Below are 16,553 nucleotides of genomic sequence, written 5' to 3'. Positions count from 1 at the left end.
TTCAAGTAAAAGTTTTATTAATAAAGCCAACCCCAACAATAAATTACACATTCACTTAGAAGATCCCCTCTCATGAAATTCTGTTTATCTCAAAATACTTTACAAGAACACAAAGTTTCTGTGGGAAAGAAAGAAAAAAAAAAAAAAAAAAAAAAGCACTTTTCAAGTCACAGTGCAACACCACAAAGTTCCAAGTAGTTGATCATAAATCAGGTCAGGCTGTCAGAGGCTTGGGGGGAATCTGTGAGCAGGGCACTGTGGGAAATATTTCGTAGTGCTTTTTTGAAACAAGATTTTCTTTGTTACAAAATTTAAATACAGTTGTGCTCCCAGTTTAACACACATATCAGTATATCAGATCATATCAGTAGACACACTGAAACAGCACAAAAAAACAAACAAAAAAAATCTGAAACACAGAAGGGCATGAAATCATGTCATCACGCTACTTATAACAACCAATGATGGACAGCCCAGCCCACAATACAAACTCACCAATCATTCAAACACGTAAAACCATCAGGAAGTCATCTGTGCATTTCAGGCATAAGACGTTCATGTACAGTATGTACAGAAGAGGAAAAAAAAAAAAAACTTGCCAAGTGAAAATTATTGTGGGTCATTTTTTATTAGTCAAGAAGGAAAAACTAATTTCAGGATAAAGTAATGGGGTGCTTGTTTAAAGTCTGTTCACACCGCAAGATAAAGCATCCAAACTCAATTTTCTGCCCCAATCAGGCTATTACCAACTTATTTAAATACGTCCCATATCAGACGCTAATCTTAAATTGACCAGTGTGCGTAAAACCGCAACCCTGGCATTTTGATTATAACATCATATTCTGTTATTTTATGAAATTACACTACAGTTCAAAAGTTTGGGGTCATTAAAACAAAAGTGGCAGTAAAGACTTTTATATTGTAACCAAAAATCAATTTTAAAATAAATGCTGTTCTTTTGAACTTTCTATCCATCAAATCCTGAACAAAATGCACCACAGTTTCGACATATACATTAATCAGCACAACTGTTTTCATCATCAATGATAATGTTTCTTGAGTAGCAAATCAGCATATTAGAATGATTTATGAAGGATCATGTGACTGAAGACTGGAGAAATGGCTGATGATAATTCAGCTTTGCCATCACAGGAATAAATTACATTTTAAAATATATTAAAATGTAAAACATTTCTTTAAAATTGTAATATTTCAAAATATTACTGTTTTTACTGTATTTTTGATCAAATAAATGCAGCCGAAAAGACTCCATTCAAAAACCATGAAAAAAAAAAAAAAAAAAATGACCCCAAACATCGGAACGATATATCAAAAGTATTTGCAACCTTGGACTTCATGAATCTATGCATTAACATTTTAACTTCTGTTGTGACTGTTTAAAGTGAAGCGTTAGTGGAATATGTTATGAACTACACCTGTGGTTAGGACACCTGGGTGAACTTAAGCAGAACTTTAATACATCACCTTGACACCAGTTGATTAAAAGCCATTGCAAAAATGGCTCAGATAAGCTCTAGCAGCATTTAAGGGCAGATGATTCTTGCTTTGACATTTTGTCTAAAACAGTAACATTAATAAATTTTTTAAGGGTTAGTTTACTCAAATTAAAATTCTGTAATTAATTACTCACCTTAATGTCATTCTAAACCCATAAGACTTGAACACAAATGAAGATATCGTTAATAAAATTGGAGCAATTTCTGTCCCTCCATAGACAGCTACGCAACTACCATGTTGTTGACGCTTCAAAAAGTTCATAAAGAGATCGTAAAACTAATCCATATGAATTCAGTGGTTTAGTCCAAATTTTCTCAAGGGACACGATTTAATTTTGGCTTTTATTCACATATTAACATTCATCAACACACACATCAGTTATGATAAAAGGAGGCTCCATCATGCTTGCTTGACTTGCGAGAACCAATGAGGTTCATTCTTGCACGTCAAACAGGTTCGGTTGAGCTTGTTCATGTTCGCTGATGTTTATATGTGAATAAAAGCCTAAATTCAATCTGTTCATCATATAAAGTGATCATCTCTCTTCAGAAGAATTGGACTACACCACTCAATTCATATGGATTCGTCATCACTTTTAAGTGGTAGTTGCGTAGCTGTCAATGGAGAGTACAAAACTGGCTCAGATTTTATTAAAAAAAAAAAAAGTTGTTAACTTATATATTAACTTAATTTATGTTCCGAAGGTGAACGCAAGTCTTACAGGTTTGGAACAACATGAGGGTGAGTAGATGACAGAATTTTCATTTTTGGGTGAACTAACTCTTTAAGTGTAAATTAAATATCCAAATATTTTTTTGGGCACTATATATTTTAAACCAGACACAGGTCAATAAAACGTAACTGAATAATACAAAAGTGGCTCGGGGTAATGGGATTTTTGCTGTTCCCACTCATCCAAAAACAGATCAGTCTCAAATCAGGTTTGGGACACATGCAACTGCGGTGTGAACATAGCCTAAGACAGCACCACACCTTTAATTTGCTCTTTTCCCACAATGTTTCTATTGGGCCAGGAGCTTACATTCGTCTACATGTGAAAAGTGACATTCGTCTGCATGTCGGCTTCACGGATGCACGATTCAGTGGACACATGTCCCATCCATGAAGTTCTTATTAATACTGACAAACAGCAACACTTGTTAAAAAAAAAATCATTTCTAACCAACACAACGAAGTGTTTGTGAGGCAAATGTAGCTCTGTCCTTTGAGAGAACTCCAGGAAACACACAGCCGAATCAAGTGCTCATAAGGGCAATAGGATTTAAAAATAAGGCATAAATTATGGTAATCTAAAAGAAAAAGGAAGATTAAACAATATTTGGGTGATTATGAAGTAGTGGCTCTGTGAAAATAATCCTTTTATCCTTTATTCTTGCGATAATGTGGATTATAGCATAATACCACAGTTGGAAGAGAAGCTTCCACAAAAGGGGAAAAAAAACACTTTGAGAGGGATGATTTAAGCCATTGCTCTGAATTAATATTTTGCTGGTTCTGGCATTTACATCATGCCCCACTTGACAAGGTGAAAAATATATGGATACACACAGCATTAAATATTAATGCTTTTGCTTGTCACTTAGGAAAAAGACGCGTCGTGTGTTTAAAGGGACAGAGGTACTACTACCACGAGGACTCATGTCTGAATTGCCTGTAAAATTGTACAAAACGTTGACCTGAATGGCAGTTTCTGTCCCAGAGAATGCTTTCTTAGCCTAATACCTCAGAAACGTAACAGGCTTAGCGTTAGTCTGTCATGAGCGTGGCGGAAGGGATTACTGGTAAGATTCGGCACTCTGGGATTCCAGGCAGAAATGACACAGTGAAGTGGAGATCAAATTCAGCTCGCTGGTATCGTGTGTCAAAGACGTGAGATCCCCGACTCACAGAGGCTTATGGTTGTGTGTGTGTTGGCATCAAAGTTTTTATCCGTTCACACTCCCTGTACGCATTTCCCTGAAGGTGAGAGGAGTTGCATGCATTAGTACACTGGTGTTTGTTGTAGTGCGTAACTCTCTCGGTGCTAATACATGAGGTTTCGTGTTTTTGATCGAGGCTGGTTGTTCACAGCGTTCATATGAGGATCACTGGGTGTAAAGATCACAAGGTTGTGGGCAAGTATCTCTAATTAAATTGTCGACCACAACGCCATGGTCCATTCCAGACTGATTTTCACTCTATGAATTCAAGTCAATGTTTAACCGAATCCATCAGCTAAAGTAATAGTAGCTATTCTGTCTGAAAGAGCAGATGGTACTTTCCACAAATAGGGTACAAATGGTGTTAACTTTGTTTAAAGCAATTGGAAATCATTTAACAAAGCATTACAATCAAAGACATTCTCTTAAGTTTGACTCTTTCTATAGCATGGCGGGAAGTAAATCTTATTCTATTTTCTCAATTTTTACGCAAATTGTAGAGCATTTGTGAAGCGCAACCATTCAACCTTGTTATCGAAATCTAGCCCCTACTAGCGCAACCAAATCTTACTTTCCCATTTATACCCTACTTGTGGAAAGTGCCAGCTTTCCCATTTTTAAATCTGATAGGATTTAATTAAGCCACAGTCCAGAGAGGAGAAAGTCTTGAATTGAGGATCTAAGTTATGTTGAATCACTTTACTTCTGGTGTTCTGAAATGGACACACATATAGTACACAGAGCTGCCTTTAGTCATTTAGTTTCCAGTAGGAAGTAAAGACAGAATAAGTCTGTATATATTCATATCTGTCAGTTTATATCAGATACTACACATCTGAATTCCCTTGAAACCCAATCTTCGTGTTTTTTTATTATTATTAAAATGGGTATTCACTGATTATTCAAATCTCCAGCAGGATGATAAATATTAGAAAATGTACCACGTCTTTTGACAAACTATTGCCTTGAAGATTTTTGTAGAAAAGATTTAGTGATACAAATACAACTCCCTGAAGCCCTTTTGTTTGTGAAGTACAGAAAAACAGATATTGATCCTGTTGTAAAAAAAAAAAAAAAAAAAAAATAGCTGTTAAATTGACCATGAAAAAAAATGGCTGTAAAAGAAGCCGTTATTTGCTGCATGTTTTCCACTTTGCATTAAAATTTGAATTAGCACCGGGAGTGAGGTGAGACTAGCTCTCATAGAGAACTAAAGAGTTGTGAGTCTTTCTGCTGTGCTATATTAAATCTACAATAGGGCTGGGCATTAAATTGAATATATATGTATATATTCACTATTATGTTGTTGGTGACAAAAAGAGCAAACATGACTTTAATGCCATTTTTCTAGCCATTATGATTCCTAAAGACCATGTCAGTAGACCAGTTTTGCACCCCTTCCTCCAAATCATTGGCAAAGAAAATAAATATAAACCTAAGTAAGACCATCAAAAGGCAAATATTGAATATTTCATGAAGCCAAAATATTTTACAAATTTATATTGTAGCTATATCGCCCAGCCCTAATCTACATGCTCTCTGATGTCTTAGTGCTGGGAATGTTCTGGGAATTCTGTGGACCTCTGTGTTTATCTGGGTCACTGTGGTTTATGGTCAATGGAAGGTGGATATCTGATGTTATTCATCAATGAAACCCCCCTGAAGCCCATTTAGACTACTGTCAATGAAAGTCCCAATGTTCTTGTGAACAGGTGAGTCAGTAATATTTAACATTGTAAAGGCTGTTTTTTCATCAATGAATGCTGTACTAAGCTGGGTGACCAGTGCAAACACCCTCGAAAAACCTAATCCTGCCCACAAAGACCCTGTCCCAAATGGCACCCTTAGCCTGCGAGACATTCCTCAAAGTCTATACTTTGCAGCATGGATAATGTTAGGTAATCGTCTACACCATTGTGGGCTCAGCAAAAGGAGCCCAAAATCTGAATTGACAAATGGGTATTATGGATTTCACAGACCCAAAGTCCACATCAAGTGTGCCATTTGGGACAGGGCCGAACACAACATTTTTACGTTCACTTCAAGCTCAGAGCCTGTTTTCCTAAAAGTTTACCCCATGTCCAAGATGCTTTCCTTTCACGTATCCCAATCAAGTTCCCTGCATGCGATCCGAACCAGCCTGAGCTCCAGCTCAACAGCGTCTGGTCGCTCCTGTGGATTGGCGGAAAGCATCTCTCGAATCAGCTGCTTCATGCCAGCATTCATGCTTTTCTTCCGGGCTGGGATGAGGAGCTCCATCTTGGGATTCTCCAGCAGAGCCTCCCCCAAGGGGACAATATCCTCCCCCTGCTGTACATAGCTCCCTAAAAGCTCCTTCTGAGTCTCTACATCCACAAACGTTATCCGTTCCACCATGGCCCATATGATCACCCCCAAAGCAAAAATGTCAGCCTTAGCGGTGTAGTGGCCCTCCCACACTTCAGGGGCCATGTAGAAGTCCGTTCCACAAGCTGTGGACAAGAAACACTTGTTGACGCTGGCTGGTTCTTCGGGGTTCAGGCCCGAACAGGAGCAGACCTTGCTGAGGCCAAAGTCAGCCACTTTCAGGGTGGGTTCGGGGGACCCGGCTGGGGTGCGGCCCTGCGAGATGAGAATGTTGTCGGGTTTGAGGTCTCGGTGGATGATCTGGTTGCGATGCAGGAAGGCAAGAGCACTGCCCAGTTGCAGCATGAAGCTGGTGTTAGTCTTGCGGCTGGGTTTGCGGGACAGTAGATAGGCATTCATGTCTCCACCATCGCAGAAGTCCATGACGAACCACAGGTAGTAGGCGCAGCGGGGGTCAAACGTGATCTCACCTTTCAAGGATGTCTCCACCAACTGAGTGGATATAAATAAATACAAAAGTTAAAACCAATTGTGTAAAACAGGGCTCTTCAACTCTATTCCTGGGGGGCAGTACTGCGGACTTTAGTAACAATCCCAAGTGAACCCACCTGTCTGTCAAAGCGTCACATTTTTAAAATTTCAGTACCGACTTTGTACCGAAGTCGGTACTTTTGACAACTCGTGTGTTTGGTTAGAGTTGGAACTAAACTCAGCAGGACACTTGTCCTCCAGGGTTGGAGTTGAAGGGTGTAAAGGTTCACATTTTGTATAGATTTATGCAATGACACTTGTGGTTGAATTTTTAATGGTCAATTGGATTGAATGAAGAGATAGATCTTGCATGTTTTTTGTATTTTTTTTTTTTCCCCCACTTGTAATTTATTTTCTTTTTTTTTTCCTTTTTAAGCTCAGCTGGTATCAATTTGCAATTGTGCCTATAAAAGTGTTGCTGTTTGTTTCATGAGCACTGAAGAAAGAAGGGGCTGAAACGTCTGCATTTTGGTCTGTTTTTTTTTTTTTAGACACTTCACATTTTTGCACTTTTTTTTTTACTTTGCATATGTTAAATTAAAGAAATTTTTAATATACCCTTGCTTTGGTCTAACAGTATGTTTTTCAGTGTTCGGACAAGTTTGGCTATTTGGTTGACATAACTTTGTTTTTCACACCTGAGAACAGACTAGTTATTCTTTCTTTTTTGAGCGCATACAATTTGGACAAGCATTTTGGACAAATAAGCAACCATCCAGAACCCAAGTCAAAAGATTGAATCCCTCCTTCAATTCAAGTCCAATGGATTTTTTCCCCACTTTTTCTCCACCGGGGAAAAAACATAAGTTAGATTGCTTAGACAGGTAATAGCACACCTCTTAAAAACTAGCCGCACGATTTGAGGAATCATTCATGTCTGTAACACAAAAGTTGTGGGAAAAGTAAAAAAAAAAAAAAAAAAAAAAAAAAACCTTCCAGCTATTTCATCCTGTTCCAATATTATTTGCTTGCTGAGGAAACTCTAGGGGAAGTTTAGTAGGATAAAACTAAAGATGTTCCAGGATAGAAGCCAAACTTCATAGCTGAAATCTTAAGCTGACTCTATCAAGAGACTTTAAATCCCATCCATCCACATCAACATCAAATAAAACAATCACTTAAAGTGAGGCAAAAGCTCTGTTCGAAAAAATAGTGAACTACGATTGAGTTTGATGTTATACTAATGTGTTCCATCCTAAATTAGATGTAGGATATTCCTGATATTCCTGATTATCTGATACATATCCAACTCTAACAAAACAACAGTAGCATTGGCTTTTTTTTTTTTTTCCTTTTCTTCATACATCAACTTATGAGTATCTGCAAAGCAATACCTTTATGTTTAATGTTTGACAGCCTCCTGCCAAATTGCAGAGGACAATTGATGCTATGCAACGCTGGCATTTATTGAACAGGTGTATGATTATCAACAGAGAAAATAGTTTACTGTGATTTGTCTCTGCTAACAGTTACTAAATAGGTCATTTAAGAGCTTTGAAACATTGATGCAAATTTATTTGCTTAAAAGTAAACGTTTGTTATGGTCCATGTACATTTTCCTAGGTTGTCACCATTTTCAACCCGACATCATATGTTGCACCTTTGTAAAAATTAAAGTTTTAGATTTTAGGAGGAAGATGGAAATTGTGACTGAATGGAACACACAATAAAAAAAAAAATAAAAAAAAAAAAAAAAAATATCTGAATTAGATGGAGTAATTTTACTTTGCAGCACTAAATTAAAAGTGCAAGTTTATTAATAATTTCTCTCCACTTAGTCTGTTACCTTACACAAAAACAAGAGGGAAAATATATGCTGTATGAGATAAACAGTAGCTTTAAACAGAAGTGTCTTATACAAAGGATCACTTTTTTTGTTTTGTTTCAATATTGACTGGATGATGGCCTAGTCCACACTGCATCGATCAAGTTATGCAATTACACAACCAGCTTTGGCAGCTATGTTTTCTTCACCATCTTGCAGGGTATTGCAAAACAGAGCACAAACCTATAAATGCTGCACCATCTGTCTGCACAGGGAACCAATCAGAGGACATCTTGAATCTGAAGCACAAAAACAACAGCACTGTCCGTAAAGGAGATGCGTGTTACAGACACACACTGCTGCATGTCATGTGTTGACACATTTAACCACATCCTTCCCTCAATATCCTCCACATGGATTTGTGTTTTCAGATTAGCTCTGCTTTCTCAAAAAGCAAAACTTGCTCAAAACAAATTTCCCTAAGATTCTGATCCTATACTGTGTGAAAGTCTATTAGCATTAATATTAAATGAGGTAAACCTTGTGTGGTTTATGATTAGTTGTCTGTTGCTAAACAACCACAGCATTTAATTCAACGGGCTCTAGAGGTTCAAAATGGTGTTAACCTCAAAATTATATACGTTTTAAATATATTGCTTTACCTAAAAGTGTTAATATTAAATAGATATTAACCTGTTCTAAAAAGTTAAAGACAGTTAAGGACCTTTACAAGTATTTTGGGGATTTCTGCATCCATCTGAAGCACGTTTCCCTTCATCAGCTGCCTTTTGACAGAAGATGCTTAAGGCTTTGCACAGACAGAGGTCAGCAGACAAACGGCCCTCTGCAGGCTCATAATTATAGCAGCAAGAGTGCTAATCAACCACATCTCAAAAGGCCAGGAATAACAACTTATTACTTTGCTGCGCACTGGCTTGTTTTCATCCAGTCACAACATCCTCACGTCTTTATGCAACTTGACCCAACACAAAATGGCATACAATACTATAATCCTCCACTTGTATTATAGAGTGCTGTCTCCTTTGTAGAGCAGTCCAAGTAGTTTGTATTCCTGCTCCTTTTGCATATTCATCATCAGAATAATCATCCAACAGCCATCTAGTTGATTGGGGAATTTTATTTTATTTTTTTTTTTGCTTTAATTTAATATAATATAATATAATATAATATAATAATAGTCAACATTTGAAGTGGATCAAAACCTCCCAATGTTGTCGTAAAACCTTTTTAGGACAACTTAGTGTCTTAGAACAAATTTTTTTGATCCACTTCAAATGACACATACATACACATACATATTATATATATATATATATATATATATATATATACACACACACACACACATACACACACACACACACACACACACACACACACACACACAAACACAGTATCTCACAGAAGTGAGTACACCCCTCACATTTTTGTAAATATTTTATTATATCTTTTCATGTGGCAACACTGAAGAAATCACACTTTGCTGCAATGTAAAGTAGTGAGTGTACAGCTTGTATAACTCTGTAAATTTGCTGTCCTCTCAAAATAACTCAACATTAATGTCTAAACCACTGGCCACAAAAGTGAGTATACCCCTAATTGAAAATGTCCAAATTGGGCCCAAAGTGTCAATATTTTGTGTGGCCACCATTATTTTCCAGCACTGCCTTAACCCTCTTGGGCATGGAGTTCACCAGAGCTTCACAGGTTGCCACTGGAGTCCTCTTCCACTCACTCCATGATGACATCATGGAGCTGGTGGATGTTAGAGACCTTGCGCTCCTACACCTTCCATTTGAGGATGCCCCACGGTCCATCACCTTTACCCTCAGCTTCTTTAGCAAGGCAGTGGTTGTCTGGGAGGTGTGTTTGGGGTCGTTATGTTGGAATACTGCCCTGCAGCCCAGTCTCCGAAGGGAGGGGATCATGCTCTGCTTCAGTATGTCACAGTACATGTTGGCATTCATGGTTCCCTAAATGAACTGTAGCTCCCCAGTGCCAGCAGTACTCATGCAGCCCCAGACCATGACACTCCCACCACCATGCTTCACTGTAGGCAAGACACACTTGTCTTTGTACTCTTGCCGCCACATACGCTTGACACCATCTGAACCAAATAAGTTTATCTTGGTCTCATCAGACCACAGGACATGGTTCCTTAGTCTGCTTGTCTTCAGCAAACTGTTTGCGGGCTTTCTTGTGCAGCATTGTTAGAAGAGGCTTCCTTCTTTCGGGGACGACAGCCATGCAGACCAATTTGATGCAGTGTGCAGCGTATGGTCTGAGCACTGACAGGCTGACCCCCCACCCCTTCAATCTCTGCAGCAATGCTGGCAGCACTCATTCGTCTTTCTCCCCAAACACAACCTCTGGATATGACGCTGAGCACGAGCACTCAACTTCTTTGGTCGACCATGGCGAGGCCTGTTCGGAGTGGAACCTGTCCTGTTAAACCGCTGTATGATCTTGGCCACCGTGCTGCAGTTCAGTTTCAGGGTCTTGGCAATCTTCTAATACCCTACACCATCTTTATGTAGAGCAACAATTCTTTTTTCTCAGATCCTCAGAGAGTTCTTTGCCATGAGGTGCCATGTTGAACTTATAGTGACCAGTATGAGACAGTGAGAGCGATAACACCAAATTTAACACACCTGCTCCCCAGTCACACCTGAGACCTTGTAACACTAACGAGTCACATGACACCGGGGAGAGAAAATGGCTAATTGGACCCAATTTGGACATTTTCACTTAGGGGTGTACTCACTTTTGTGGCCAGCGGTTTAGACTTTAATGGCTGTGTTGAGTTATTTTAAGGGGACAGCAAATTTACACTGTTATACAAGCTGTACACTCACTACTTTACATTGTAGCAAAGTGTCATTTCTTCAGTGTTGTCACATGAAAAGATATAATAAAATATTTACAAAAATGTGAGGGGTGTACTCACTTCTGTGAGATACTGTATATAATTTTTTGCAGGATGGAGACAACTTTTTCAACTTGCTAAGAGTCAATATTAGACTGTCAGAACAGTAAAATCTGTAAATCTGCATTGTTTGTGAAGACTATGATAATATTATGCAGTTGAAAGCTATTTATTTGTCGAATCTGTCAACTGTTCGCTTACAGTCCATGTATTCTTAAGAAACATGTCTGGTCAGTGTCTGTGGGACAAGATCCTAAACCCTAAATTATAGAGGGAATATGCTGCCTTCAAGTCCTCCTGGGAAGTTCCTACTTATGGGAGTAGTAATTACAATGAATGTAATGTGTGATTTTCAGAATAAAGTGGATGCAAGGGACAATTTCATTTTCTGTTTTCTCATTTTCAATTACTGACAAAGACAGGAAGCTTAGCACTAAAATAACATAGTAAAGAGCAAATGATGCATGTTAAGCTTTATTTTATAATAATGTCAGAAAGAATGATGGGTACTGTAGTAGTAACACGAAAAAAGCACTATGATAAATCGATGATAATTGAGGTAAGGTTTATAGCTATGCTTCATCAACAGCATAGAAGATTTGGCTGCATGTTATCACAATAAAATCGATATTGCAATTTAGCTTAGAGTGATCATCAAAACGCAAATGCTGCAATTTATTTAAATAACCATTTGCGCTGCAGGTTTCAGAGGGAAGCTGCACTGTGTGCTCTGCTCATGATATCCATTTATTTGCTGGGAAATTGACAAAAAAAACGGATGACAATGTTGTCAAAATGATGCCCATTCACATGGATCCACGAAAGCGATTAAAAATGCTGTATTATGCATGCCAGGTCAGTAGTTGGTGATGTCACTTTGTAAAGAAAAACTATGCGCCTATAGACTGAACATGTAATACGCATGTGCATGACGTCACTGTTTTCACAAATTCACTTTTTTGTAGTTTACACTGAGATGATAATAGTATCATTTTAAAAAGTTTGCGTTTTCCAAAATGCTGTTGTGTAAATGAATGGCCAAAATGCATAAAGTTTTCAGTTGAAAACCGTGTTGTGAAAGTATTAATGGAAAAAGAAACAAAATATTGCAAATATCTGTTTGTTTTTTCCCCCCCAATATAAAACACTCCCAAATGTTAAAGGGGCTCATGAAACATTGTCAAAACATTGTGGTGCTGTTCATGCCCACTCGTCTCCTAAACATGACTACCCCATGATGAAGGCAGCATTGTTCAGGCAACGCACCAATGCATTTAGTACATACCCATTAATAAACCAAAAACTACTGTCAGCTACATTTCCTCCTTTAGCCACTTCCTGTTTCCTGGCAGGATACTAAAGGCATAGCACGGAGCACTAATACGCAGATAATAAATGATTTACGTCCAATCAAAATTTAATTCAGCAATTGTTCCCAAAGTGTCCAGAAATGGCAAACATGTCCTATTCAGTACTATCTATGGGTATGAACAGTTACAACTAGTCAGCAATAACTATATGAATGTAGTGATTTGCATTTCCTTTTCATTGTCATCAAGTTATTTGATTTGACTCTAGTAAACAATGTGAAAATAAAATTGTTGCACTTCATGTTCACTGTGCTTGCAGGTTGGAAACGCACCTCCAGATAGAGCGAGGAGCTGGAGCCGTGGCTCATTCTCTGGGCGAGACCGTCTCTCTGGAGAACGCATTCCTCCAGGTGGATGACGTTGGGATGCTGGCTCTGGATACTGCTCAGGGCCCAGAATTCCCTCAAGGCCAGCTCAACGTTCTCCGGGGAGTGACAGCGGATCTTCTTCACAGCCACACGAGCACCGGTCTGCCGTACAGCTGCCTCGTATACCACACCGTAACTGCCCCTGCCCACCTCCTGGATCAGCTCGTACTTGGCTTGACTGCTCACCATCCTCTTCTTCCTCACCTGTATTGTGTGGAAGAAAGCCACAACAGACAATATACCATGAACGGAGTCACTATAGTATTTGCTAGGAACTCTAACGACAATTAGAGTCATTTTGTGGTAGAACAGCAAAAACAACAATTGTTTTCAAGCAAGTATAGACAACAATTACCTATAAAGTTTGCACTAAAAGTATACATAATATACTTGTAGGTTACCATATTTTTTATTATTTATTGGTAGATATCAGTGTTATTTTAGTAAAGTTTTAGTAATTTGGTTGTGTGCTTGTCATTTTTATGACTTTAAAATAAATAAATAAATAAATAAAAGTATCTAAAATTTAAAAAGTTTGTTTATTCATTCTTCAAATTAAATTAGGGCTGGACGATTAATCGAAAAGTAACCGAAATTCAGAACCTCTAACCGACGTAATTTCCCCATGTCGGTTATTTCGGTTAATACTTCCCCCTTAAAAACATACTACCGCATGTGTAGCCACATTCAAGCGATTGTAGACGATCGGATGTGTATTATTATATCGAGCTACCGTGCTCGCGCAGCTGCATTGTGGCACGAACACTCATACAAACAGTAGCTGCACAAAACGTGAAGATCGCGCGCACAGAGAGGAACACAGAAACTAGTTGTCAGCGCTGTCCTGTGATTTATCACTAAAGTAGCTTAGAAACTCAAAACTTATTATAGCATATATTTTTCTACTTTTGAAGGAACTATTTACAACCCACAGCTTCACAATTAATAGAGAAACGGTAAGACTAATTCACACACGCAATCGCTCTCATTACATACTGGTACTGTGCTAATGTAGGCCTATCTTTATCTGATTTACAACGAGCAGAAATCTGTAAGAAATGTTACGAACCATAGATATACAAACCTTGTCAGTGAACTATGGGGGCAAAAAAAAAAAAAAAAAATCGTTCATTAATCGTAATCGAGGTAAAATTTTCAATTAATCGAAGTTTGGATTTTAGACCATAATCGTCCAGTCCTATTAAAAATGATGCTAAACTAGCTAAAATTAAAAAAAAATAAAATAAATAAAAAAAAGTTTGGCAAAGTGGCCAAAAATTCTATGCTATTTTTGTACTACAAATATTACAAATTTATATTATAGAAATATACTATATACTATTAATTAAAAGAAAATAAACAAACAAAATACTGAAATCAGTCATACTGCATGTGAACATTATTATGCACATATAAAATGGATATTCATGTTTAGAATTTCTAAAAATTACATTTAATAGTGTAATTTATTGTGTAAATTATTTAAAAATAATTATTGCATTCCAATTCCAAAGCAGGGATGAGCTCGCCATTTCAAACACACATTGCCGTTCCATCACTACTGCGATTCCATCTGGCTTGGAATTCTATACCAATATCATCTGCAATGTTGATTTTAACTATAGAGTAGGGAAGGCTAGACCTGCTCATCATCTATGGCCCATTAGAGCAGCAAGCGGTTGTATTAGGTTTCTCTTAACATCATTTATTTTACAATAATTAGTCTCAGTCTCAGACAAACTGTCTGATACATACTGTACTCTAAATTGCCAATAATTGCCAATTCCACTCTCATTTGCTGACCACTATGCAACTTCTGAGAGTCAAAGAAGTTAAGCAAAAAAGTCACCACAAAATTTGTCAACATTTGTGGGGTAAGGGTTCACAGCCATGATTCTTAGTAAAAAATATTCAGTTTTGATTGAGGCAATTAGTAGCAAAGGATCACCAATGTAGCCAACAAGTTATCTCTGGATCATAACTATAAGCCATTTTCCACTAATTTCTTTATTGTTGAATGTACAAACACTGTTGTGCCATTTTGAATGAGCTAAAATAATATTGCAATGCAATAGTATCAATTTTCAGATTTTATGTAAAAACCTAACAAACTGTGGTTGGTCAGATGTCAGCTACTTTCTGTCTAGTGGGTGGTGTTTGGCCAGAAGCTACATAATTAAAGACTTGTCAATAGTCTGTCTATTCAAGATAATACAACAGTAGGCTTTATCTCACATTGAAAGAACCAAAACTTATCTGCCACATGACAGTTTCTCTAAAAGAGTTTATAAAGACAGAAAAACTGTTTATCGCCAGGAAAATGTAACAATGTAAATAAGCATTCATTAACATAAAATTATATAAATGAAGAACAGGTACAATATACAAAATATGAACTGATACCACATTCGAAAAATGTAAAAATAAAACACGTTCACAGTCTTGATATATTCAGAAGTTGGGGAGTTAAAACTGTTAGAAGAGAGACATACTATTTCATTCTCAAATAAAACAAAATACAGACATTTGTTAGTGCAGTCCCTCCTTGTATCTATAATGTATAAGCAAATTTCTTTCCTGTGTTGACTTATTTTCTACTGAAATACGAGTAGGGCGGTGAGTGTCATTAGTTAATGTCACAAGTTACCTTGAACCATTATTTGTTACTTGGGTTACCTTTTTATGTGGAAGAAAGGTGGTATTAGGGGTAGGGACATTATCATTCCAGAAGGCATTTGATTGGAGGAAAAAAAAAAAAAAAAAAGTCAGAGTGCATGATGATGCCACTTAAAACTTCTATTTTAATTTAATCAGCTCTATTTAAAAAAAAAAAAAAAAAAAAAAAGCATCTTTCTTGGAAATCATTAAGGGACATAGGCTACAAGTTCCACAAAATTTAGCCATTGCTCATATAGATATTTTATCTATACCATGACAGTTTCTCTAAAAGAGATATGATTCACGAACAGTTTCTTTAAACAAATCTCGCTTTTGTACCGGAGTGACCAGAAATATTTTAAAAAACACGCCATTAGTGCAAATGGTAAACAGACTCGACAGCGCTGCCAACACGTGTGCGTGTGTGTGTGTGCGGAAGCAGCTTGACATGAGGAAACAGCGATCAAAGGGCAAAGCCAACATTACGCACTCACTGTTTAACTATGTGACTAAGGACAGTGAAGCACATGAGCAGAAATCGCAAGAATACAATCGCAGTTGTGTTTGTAATGCAGTCATGTGCTTGTTCTGCTGTGTAAAAGGCCTGTCGGTTTTGTCTCTTTCGGCCACAGCGCCGCTGTCTTCACCTCTCCAGCTGGATATCACTGCCTAAGCATGATATTACACACTGCAGCTGCCCACCACACGAGAGAACATACGCGCGATGCTCATATGTTGCTGTGACAGTAAGAGTATAGGTGTATTTTAGTGCAAAAACCTTCCTGTAGCAACACATGCACCTGCGTAGCAGCCCACCACACATGCTCAGACAAAGAGTCCCGCTGCACGCGCACAAACACGAACACAAGAAACATTTACCTGTGCACGATTTTATTCCCAATGTAACTGATTTTCCTCAGCTCTGCTTTTCTTGGCAGCCATTATAAGCGCGAGGCCGCCGCACACACTCCTCGCCTCTCTCGCTTTCTCTTTTTCTGTGTATGTCCGTGAGCACGAGCGCGTGCCCGTGAGCGCACTCGCGCTCAATGTCGCGTCCGCGTCGAAGATTTCTCATGCGCGTACCCTTTGCCTGTCTTATAAATTTGGGCA

General features: G+C 38.0%; 1 protein-coding gene across 1 annotated transcript; it reads right to left on the bottom strand.

The window, feature by feature from the left end:
- pdik1l (PDLIM1 interacting kinase 1 like) lies at window positions 1–16,553 on the bottom strand. The gene is made up of 4 exons (XM_051871949.1): window positions 16,323–16,553; window positions 12,690–12,989; window positions 5,533–6,296; window positions 1–3,495 (listed from the first exon to the last, which is right to left on the bottom strand). The coding sequence occupies exons 2-3, from the start codon at window positions 12,972–12,974 to the stop codon at window positions 5,556–5,558; spliced, it is 1,026 nt and encodes a 341-aa protein (XP_051727909.1). The 5' UTR covers window positions 12,975–12,989; window positions 16,323–16,553; the 3' UTR covers window positions 1–3,495; window positions 5,533–5,555.

The sequence above is a fragment of the Ctenopharyngodon idella genome, chromosome 19 (assembly GCF_019924925.1).
Source record: "Ctenopharyngodon idella isolate HZGC_01 chromosome 19, HZGC01, whole genome shotgun sequence".
Classification (NCBI taxonomy): domain Eukaryota; kingdom Metazoa; phylum Chordata; class Actinopteri; order Cypriniformes; family Xenocyprididae; genus Ctenopharyngodon; species Ctenopharyngodon idella.
This window is presented reverse-complemented; position numbering and strand designations above follow the sequence as displayed.